This window comes from Triticum aestivum, chromosome 4D (assembly GCF_018294505.1).
Source record: "Triticum aestivum cultivar Chinese Spring chromosome 4D, IWGSC CS RefSeq v2.1, whole genome shotgun sequence".
NCBI classification, from domain to species: Eukaryota; Viridiplantae; Streptophyta; class Magnoliopsida; order Poales; family Poaceae; genus Triticum; species Triticum aestivum.
This window is the reverse complement of record NC_057805.1, coordinates 517,094,517-517,104,916: the sequence shown is the minus strand read 5'-3', so window position 1 is coordinate 517,104,916 and position 10,400 is coordinate 517,094,517. Positions and strand designations below refer to the sequence as shown.

Below are 10,400 nucleotides of genomic sequence, written 5' to 3'. Positions count from 1 at the left end.
GATACATGCAACTAGGGGAGAGATGTTTTCCTTTTTTTGGAGGGCTAAAAACAGAATTACGAAGAATTGCAAAAAATGCATCTTACATTGTAGAATTTATCGAAAAGAAATACATCTTATACAAAGGAACGTAGAGAGTAAAAAGTAAGAGACTATTCTCGTCAAAATTCCTAGCTAAGGTGAGATCTCTTACGGACAGATGTCCTCATTAGTGTCTATCCAATATTTAGCCCCTCTGTTTCTTGTGACTACTAAAGTTTCGTATGGTAAGATCCAAAATAACTAATGCCATGTTTAACCAGCCATGATTTCACCTCACCATGCGGCCGCAATGACTAGACAAGGCCCCGTCCGTCCTCAAGCACCACCTCCACTTAGGGATACCAATGGATACCCATTACCCATGCACCCTGCGGGTAGAAACCTGAAACCTGGGATAAAAGTTACCCATGGGTATATAAATAGGAAAATCTGAAACCCATCGGGTAGAGCGAGTACGGGTATGGAATCATAACCCATACCCACATACCCATGTACCCATATAAAATCTATGTGAACCCAAAATTATCTCTACACTTTGTCGTGAATCTGTGAACTCAAATTGTATGATCATGTGATGATGTTTTGATGTGCTGTTTTTTATGAGAAGGTGATATCGTTTATTAAATGTGTTGTTGTTTATGATCTGTTATTGTTTATAAGTATGTGTTGTTGTTATAATTAATTTTGTTTATAAATCATGATTATATGTTGTTGTTTATGACCGTGAGTTGTTCAAATTGATGCTTTGCAAACATGGATAAATTTCCCCGCGGATGCCCGTCTACCCTGTCGGGTAACGGGTGTGGAAAAAAATTATACCTTTTGACAAGTATGGGTAAGGATGATGGGTAAGCTCATGGGGGACAAGTAAGGGTATGGGGTGGCTCCACCGTACCTGAGTACCATCCCTACCTCCACTCAAATAGTAAAATAGTGTCACCGTCATTCCATCCAGCATCACCATCAGAAAAAACGGGTGTTACCCAGTGCCATCACTCCTTTTCATGTTCAGTGGTGGCGTCATAAAAGCCATTCCTGCTGAAAGCAAAGCATTTTGTTTATGTCGAGAGCAAAGCATTTCCGTTTAGATTCCCCTTGTTTTTAGTACAGCTGTGTACACACACACACACACCCTTGGTGCGCAAGCCTAGTGGATACATTGCACTATCTACCTCTTACACTTGGCATGAGGGAAGTAGTCTAATTCATTTTTGCGTGAGGTAACGAGGTGATATTCGTCCCCTAGGATCAATATCAGTGAAGTAATCCCGGAACTCTAGAAATCACGAAGAATTTATTCCATTTATGCGGGCTGGCCTCGGAAGAAAATTCCCGATGAAAACAAAGCACTAGTAGTAGAGGACAGTCGGTAGTCGGTAGAAGGTTCCGTTTTGGCTCATTATTGCTCCCATCACCCTCATTTCTTTAAATGATTAAACGTACGTACGCGCATTCATTATCGATGCACAATATTGCTTATTTTAGTTTACAAAAAATGTCTGCTTGCCAAGAAACAAACAAATTTGGGAAAACTTGCAAAACTATGACGTGGCGTGAGTTCTCCCGCTAAGTCTAAGTACTAGCTAACTAACCCCCGCATGCCCAGCCCCAGCTAGCTAGCCGAATTCAATTCAATTTCAGTAGTACTCTCTTTGACGAGGACGGCGCCCCCTTGTACGTACCCATCAATCAATCATTTAAGATTCGATTCGTAGGATGAGTTTTTTTTTTTTGAGAGAAATTCGTAGGACGAGTTGGGACAACACATACCACGATTAATAAGCAATGTACTCCCGTCCGATGGCCATGATATATATATATAGCCCTTCTTGCTCTGCAGTCTGCACACACACGTACAGCTCAAGTAAGCTTTAACTCTGTTCCAGCTAGAATTTTCCCCATTCTTGGCTAGCTTAATTTCCTACTTTTCTACTCCCCTGGTCCCAGAGCGCTTTTGACACGTACTACTCCCGCTGTCTGTCCGAAAAAACTTGTTTCTTAAATGAATGTATCTAGCATCACATTCATTTGAGGGACAAGCTTTTTCGGACGGAGGTTCTTAATTTGTTTGCTCCATCATAGCTTCACCACACCATGTGTTCATGCAATGCAGAGGTAAGGTACGAAACAGCAAGCTAGCGAGGTAATCAATGGCGCTATCAGTATCAGCTGCTGCTCCCGGCCAGGGCCAGCAGGAACCGCCGTGGGGGAAGCAGTTGAGGTACCAGCTCGCTGCTGCTGTGAGGAGCATCAACTGGACTTACGCCATTTTCTGGTCCATATCCACCGGCCCTCCGCCTGCAGGGTACGTAATTACACCTTACTTACTTTCAGGGTTCGTAAGTACGTACTTTTCATATATATATATATATATATATATATATATATATATATATATATATATATATATATATATGATATCCGTCATTTGTATTGTAGAGTTCTGGCGTGGAAGGACGGCTTCTACAACGGCGAGATAAAGACGAGAAAGATCACCAGCTCAACGACGGAGCCGACTGCCGACAACCTCGTCCTGCAGACAAGTGAGCAGCTGAGGGAGCTCTACGAGTCGCTCTTGTCCGGCGGCAACTCCGACCGCCGGGCAAGGCGTCCTGCCGCCTCGCTGTCGCCGGAGGATCTTGGGGACGCCGAGTGGTACTACACCGTAAGCATGAGTTACACCTTCCGACCTGGCCAAGGGTACGTACCTATACTCACGATGCAGATTCCTTTCCATCTATACTCACGATCCGGGGAGAAGCAAAGCATGCCTCATAGCCTAAAAAAATACTAGTAACATGCATGGCACAGCAATTAAGGAGTAGAGAGAGCACTTTGATGACTCTGAGAGTGGCTTTTTTTTTTGAAGCCCTCTTTATCGAAAAAAGAGAGTGGCTTTTTTTGGTACCGCGGTGGGTACACCCCCCTGCCTATATATGTACCGTACAACTTGCCCTCTAGTGCATGGGGATCTGAGCCTTATGCAAAATTTATTTGCATTGTTACATGCCTAAACCAAGCGTCAATATAAGATATTGTTCATCATCTAGACATTCCCTATTTTTCATGATCATAGTTTAAAAAATCGGATCGTTGACCAAACTAGTGAGTTGTCGGTTCAGGTTTTTATTGATTGGGCCACCGGTTCATCGTCCGGTTTTTTACCATAAATAATATATGTTGAGTAATATATAGATGCTAATATAGTGTAAAACATTGATGAAATAAATGGGAGCAGCGATTCGGTCTGCACCCGTGATGAAGAAAAAATTCAAAACAAATAGTAGAAAAATTCACAAAATTCCATATTATTTTTGCATGCATGGTAGATAATTTGGTGCATGAGGTGCTCTTCAAATTTCAAATCATTTAGACATCCATATATCCTGCCACTCGGTGGTACTTACCTCATGTCTCATATATTGCCACGTGATAGTATATATATACTACTTTATTTCTTTAAGTATATATATATATATATATATATATAAAAGATATATAAGATTTTTCAAAGTGGTCTATATGAAAAAATTTGCATGTGAGTCCATAGTGTTTAGAATATTTTAAAAACACCTTCATATTTGTACATATAAAATATATATTAAAAATAATATATACTACCAAAATATTCTTATATACTACACGTACATACTCTACGATTTGGCAGATAGTACATACAACATACAAAACTCATGTAAATGTAACTACCACAAGATTTTTGGCTGTGTAAGTTAATATACTTACTGTCAGGTTGCCAGGCAAGAGCTTTGTGAGCAATCAACACGTTTGGCTGTGCAACGCTCAATTCGCAGACACCAAAACTTTCCAGCGCGCGCTCTTAGCAAAGGTATCCCAATTACCCCACGCTTTGTATACATCTTTCGGTCGTTAACTAACTACTAATATCCTGGCGCCTGCTCACGCTACCGGACGCTTAAAAAAAGGCTGCGTCTATTAAGGTCAGCACACTACTTCACCCTTCCAACGTTGTATGTGCACACTACTCAGATTTCTGACCTCAAGATGGTGTATTTTTTTCAGACAGTCGTATGCATTCCCTTTATGGGTGGCGTGCTCGAGCTCGGGACGTCGGATCCGGTGAGTGCACATGATTTTCACTTTAAGTTTTCAGTCACTCACGGCGTATTTTCTTTCGTTTTGCCGACCGGTTACCCTTGTAGGGTTTTAACTAGTCATAAGGGCCTCTTTTGTTCAAAGGAATTTCATAGAAATTTTGGAGGATTTCACTCTTTAGGAATTTTTCCCTATAAAACTTGTTTGGTCTGTAGGATTTGAAACCATATGAACTATTCACGTGGTCTACTTTAGATGCAATTCCAAAGTTAAATTTCCACTAGTCTAACCTCATGGAGTGTTTCCCTTGTTTCATAACAATTATGCATTGCACCTAATGATATAGGAAAGTTCGTGCATTTTTCATGCGCTGCAACCAAACAGCTTATATTATAGATTCCTCAATCACAGAATAGTTTATCATTAACGGGTCACTAAACCCCTCCACTGACGGGTGGGCCATCTATCAGGAGTTATCCGTCAGTGGTGACATGTTCCCTACTGCTAGCAGTGCCTGAAAAACCCATTGCTAGCAGTGCAGCCCCAGTTGCTGAGAACATATTGCACTCTAAGCACATACAAATCAAGGTATACGCAAAAAAATAGGCTTCTAAGATTTCATCTACATTACATAGTTTACAGCCAACAGGATAATACTCCCTCCGTCCCAAAATAAGTATCTCAACTTTAGTACAACTTTGTACTAAAGCCAGAACAAAGTTGGGACACATATTTTGGGACGGAGGAAGTACATCCATACCATGAATCATAAATTGCATGTAATGAGAAGTTGTAGAAATCTAATAGACATAGTTCTAGAAATCTAATAAGTTGCCAACAAATGAAATATGTTGCTTTCTTGGTTACGTCATTGCCTTCACAAGGGGGTGACGAAAGATGAGGAGGCCAATGTCTTTCCAAGACCATAACCCCATGATCAAGATGTGACACCCGAAACATCCAACACCTAAGACCCTTGTCAGCTCCATCTTCATATTTGTCCGGACTATGCTCATGGTAATGTCTGTTTGCATAGCGTCATCGAAATAGAACATCTTCACGGCTATGAAATTTCAGCACCACTGTACAAAACACTCTTTCTGAAGAAAAAAAAGTATCTGGTATAGTGTGCCAAAACATGGCACTAAGGGCGAGACGACATAGGTCTATCCCTGATCTACACGTTGACACATAAATAAATAAATTTTTTTCAGTTTTGTGATAATAACATCATAATAGCATATTCAGTCTTAACAATTATAATCAGTTGAATCCAAAGTTTGGAGATCAAATGGTGGAGTAAAACATAACAGTGCTTTTCTTGGTTACATCGATGCCCTGCTGGTGGAAAAACCCCTCACAGGAGAACTCGGATCCATTGCCAGTAGTTTTATACAATGTCGCCGAAATAGGATCCATGTTTTTAAAATTCAATTCAACTTAGCAATGCAAGATTAAAAATTAAAAAATCTCATACTTAGTTTAATGTAAGCTCAAGATCGTGTGAATGCTACAAAAGCAAGTTGAGGTTTATTAGGCATATACATGTCAACTTTATGAATAACAAGCTTAGGTATGCACAAAGTTGTGATATATCTGTCTAATAAATCTGATGGTCTTGCAGCATTGCACGAAGCTCCGCAATGAAAGCCAATAGAAATTGGCCAAGAGTAGTTGAATGTAAGCTTAACACCGTGCAAATGCCACAAGAGCAAGTTGAGGTTCATCAAGAATGTAGATGGCAAGTTTATAGATAGCATTGTTAGCTACCATGCTATGTATAAAGTTGTGATCTATTTATCTAATGAACATGGAACTAGGTCTTGTCGCATCACACGATAAGAAAAGTCTCAAAAACTCTGCAATAAACAATCATTTTAAATGGCATCAGAATTGCATATAGCATGCATATAGCACTAATGACCGATGCTAAAATCATGGCCAATGGGTTTACATATGACTAAGTCAGAAACAAAATCAAGGTCAAATATCAGGCGGCCCTGAAATGTTACCCCTTCCCCAATACATTTGTTCATGCAAGAAAGTCATGTGGTGAAGGAATAACATATACGAGGACCGCATGGTGTATATCCTTGAATTAGTCTATAAATTAACCTGATGTAAACAATTGTTCATGCTTTTATAATTGGCTAACAGAAAGTAGCGCTTATATTATTTCAGAAAATTTACTCACCATTGTCAATAGAGTACCTATGCTACCCATATGTAAACAAGCCTATGCTAGTTTTATTCATTTAGCTAGTTTCACAAAAGAATAGCTTAGACCGAGGACGTTGTTCCCTTGAATGGTAAGCACTCTTTCTCCTGATGGATCATGTAACCACGAACAATGCCTACTTATACACAATTGGTTGCGTGTACAAAATTCGATAGGAGACAAACATGCTTACAAATGATGGAAGCAACAAAATTGGTCTAAGTTATTCTTTAGAAAATCAGGTAAATAAAAAAGCTAGGATATGCATGCCATAGATATTACCCAACTTAGAATAGGGTTTAGGGTGTAGGCTTAAGAGTTGGCTTTAGTGAAATTAGAACCAAATCCTCAGGCCTGAACACTATAACCTATTGTCTTATTATGAGATTTTTGATCATTGGCAAAATTCAATTTTCTTCAAAGGTATAGAGTCTCTCAGTATTAGTGAATGGAAAATTTTCGTATTCTTATAGGATTCAATATATCATGCCATCTAAGGGCCTCTTTGATGCGTAGGATTTTGAAACCGTAGGAATAGGAAAATTGTAGGGTTGGAGTGACATGCCCGCTTGAGTTCTATAGGATTAGCAACGAGTGTTTGATTGCACAGGAAAAACAAAGGAATTGTAAAAAGAGGTTGAAGTGGATGTGAGATTTCCTATAAAATATAGGACAAAAGATTCCATAGGAAAAATTCATATGGAAATCAATCCTACGAATCAAAGGGCCAACATAGAAAAAAATCCTAAGGATTTCAATCCTCCAGAAATCCTATAAAATTCTTTTGAATCAAAGGAGCCCTAAATGCTGCATTTTTCCTATTCCTGCATTTTTAGAATCTTGTTAACCAAAGAGGCCCCAAGAAACAGGTAAATGTTTACTAGCTGAGAGATCCAGCTATCCTAGATGGATTTTTCGTACAACCATCAACGATGTGTCAATCCGTCATCACACACTTATTGTTAGATATACGACACGCAATAGAGAACGGAGAAGATCAAATTGACACGGAGGGACACAAGATTTTAACATGGAAATCCCTCCAATGTGAAGGGGAAAAAACCACAAGTTCTAGTCAGCGAAACTTCACTATATAGGAAGAGGTTACAAACGCCGGGGATTTACAACGACGATCTTATCCCATGCGGCGGCTTACAAAGGGTATATATGGCAGTGGTGAAGTAGGTCAATGTTGATCCATACATCCCATCTCCACTATGGCTCAAGCCTCCCGATGATGGATCTCCGCTCCACTCCGTCAGAAGTTACCCTTTATAGGAATTTGGATCACAACTTAAAACTTACCACATACATGTTCCTTTTCCAAACAATCTGAGATGTGTGTCATTTCTAACAGATTCAGCCACTCGTCAACAACGATCCATCATGATAGACTAGAATGTAGACTACTACTAACATGTTAAAGGCATAGCCTAGTGGTGGAAAGGGGCCGATACCTTCCCATTAACTCAAGTTCAAGGCATGGTACTTGCAATTTGGGTTTGTTGCACAAATTACTATAGGGTCCTTCCTTGCAGTCTTTATGTCAGAAAACATGTTTATTACTCCCTCCATTTCTTTTTACTCCGCATATAAAATTTGTTTGAAGACAAACTACACAAAGTTTGACCAAATTTATATCAAAACGTATGAACATGTACAATACTAAAACTATATAGTATGAAAATATATTTCATGATGCATCTGATAATATTGATTTCATATTGTGAATGTTCATATTTTTAATATAAAGTGAGTTAAACTTTTCAAAGTTTGACTTTGACCAAATTTTATATGCATACTAAAACGAAACATAGAGAGTATAACTCATTAAAAAGCATGCTTATTTTTGTTGGCAAACAAAAGAAATTTATCATGCTAGTAGTATGAATTGTTCTTTGCATGAGGAAAGACAAACTACGAAATCAACAGTAGGTGAAGTTTTCCCCCCCTTCATCAGTCCATATTAATGAGGTGCTACTGACAAAGTGCCATCGATGGACTTGCTAGGTTTTGGAGGACTCAAACATGGTGCACTGGATCAGCACATCTTTCTGGGAGCTTCACTTAGCATCATTACCAGCATGCTTGGAGTCAGAGGAGCCGAGCTCCAACCCGTCATTAGCAAAAAGAACTGGCGAGGCTGACATTATGTTCGAAGACCTCAATCACAACACCATTGAGGGGATGATCTCTGAGCTAAGGGAGGTCGAGTGTTTTTCTGATGTCGACCTTGAGTGCATCACAAAGGAGATAGATGAGTCCCACAGCCTCCTCGAGGGGTTGGACATGCGTGCTCTCGAGGACAACTGGATCTTGGACGGGTCCTTTGAGTTTATGTCTTCCCCGCAAATGGTGCCGGCTATGGATGCCCCATGCACGGAAGATGTCAACGTCACTTTAAGTAGCTCCGTTGAAGGCACTCGACCATCCTGTTTTATAGCTTGGAGGAGATCAACGGAGTCAAAAGAAGCGGATGCGCGGGTCACCGAGGAGTCACAAAAGTTGCTGAAGAAAATTGTGGCCGGCGGTGCATGGACGAACAATGGTCGTGGTGGCACCATGGCGAGAGCTCGGGAAACTAACATCAAGGCCCATGTCATATCAGAGAGAAGGCGTCGGGAGAGGCTCAATGAGATGTTCCTAGTTCTCAAGTCACTAGTCCCGTCCATTCATAAGGTAATAGTTGATGCAGTATTCCCCGCCGTATGGAAATATTCAATTTTATTTAGTATATTGCCTTCTAAAAGAAGTTCTAGTTATATTGTGCACATTTCTTTTTAGAAAATTGCACCTCATTATTTTTCATAGCATTTCTTTCTGGATCGTTGTTAATTGCAGGTTGACAAAGCATCAATCCTTGTAGAAACGATAGCTTATCTCAAAGAGTTGGAGCAAAGGGTAAAAGAGCTAGAATCCAGCGGCGCACCATCACCGCGCCTGAAAGAAAGAATATGATGGAGGCTCCATGATGTCACAGGAAGGAAGAAATGTCTCAACTGGATCTAAGAGGAAGGCATTGGAGAGGGAGCATAATGATGGCCACATCAACATCGTCAATGTGACCGGGATGTAGGGATTATGTGTGTCCTGCAACTATTTAATCCCGTTTGGAAATAATTATGCACTATATATGCAATTATTGTTGATGGAACTATAAGTTGAGGAATCTATACATACTCAAGGTGTACTTAAGTAAATATTAATGAAGATTAGTATTGGAATATAGTATCAAATAATATACCAGAAAGATCATCCGAGTACAATACTAAAGTAATTGGAAGGAGCTAGGTTTGTTGTCAGATTACAGGCCTGATAAAAAAAGAAAATTAACATACATAAATAAATTGTATATTTAATTATGACACATGACCCACATAGATGTGTCCAATTACAGATGGGTTATATTATGGTTGTTAATCTTATCTGGATTATTTTAGAAACACAAGTTTAAACAGCTTGAAAAGATACCTGTAAAACACACACGATCTTTGAAATTAGTAGTATAAAGGCTAGTCATAGTGCGGAGTAACTTAGACTAGTGTCATGACACTACTCTATGATATTACCTTCATAGTGAAAAATATCATAGATGGTTGCATTTATTAGGTTGTAGACTCATTTTTCCTTGGGTTGTGTTATGTTACAGTAACATATTAGAACAAGTATAATAAGGTGATGTATGCGGACTATAAGGATTTAAATATTGTGTTTTTTCTGAGTTCGAAGAGAAGCAGGTCGTAGATTTGCAGCCGGTTGTAGCACGGGCTCCAAGAAGCTTTGTGAGAATGGAAGGTGGGTCATATGTTAGTAAAGTAGAACTTCCTTGTAGTTAACTACTACTCCCTCCGTTCCAAAATAGATGACTCAACTTTGTACTAACTTTAGAACAAAGTTAGTACAAAGTTGGGTCATCTATTTTGGAACGGAGGGAGTATACATGTTGGCTATTACATTGGCTATAGATGACATGGCAACATGACATAGTCAACAACCGGCTATTACTAACCATGCTCTTATGTTACCACAAACACATCTCTCCTTATTAACTACTTGCCACATCAGC

The 10,400-nt window shown here is 39.5% G+C and overlaps 1 protein-coding gene across 1 annotated transcript; it reads left to right on the top strand.

Moving 5' to 3' along the window:
* The first annotated feature begins 2,192 nt into the window (after positions 1-2,192).
* LOC123100823 (anthocyanin regulatory R-S protein-like) lies at positions 2,193-9,410 on the top strand. Its single transcript, XM_044522695.1, has 8 exons — positions 2,193-2,347; positions 2,482-2,742; positions 3,793-3,889; positions 3,987-4,001; positions 4,084-4,140; positions 8,345-9,013; positions 9,176-9,235; positions 9,315-9,410. Exons 1-8 carry the CDS (start codon positions 2,193-2,195, stop codon positions 9,408-9,410), a joined length of 1,410 nt encoding a protein of 469 aa, XP_044378630.1.
* Positions 9,411-10,400: the final 990 nt, after the last annotated feature.

Coding starts and splice junctions, on each gene's coding strand:
- LOC123100823 (XM_044522695.1), top strand. CDS start 2,193: ATGGCGCTATCAGTATCAGCTGCTGCTCCCGGCCAGGGCCAGCAGGAA. Junction 2,743..3,792: donor ACCTTCCGACCTGGCCAAGG/GTACGTACCTAT, acceptor ACTTACTGTCAG/GTTGCCAGGCAAGAGCTTTG. Junction 9,236..9,314: donor TCAAAGAGTTGGAGCAAAGG/GTAAAAGAGCTA, acceptor ATGATGTCACAG/GAAGGAAGAAATGTCTCAAC.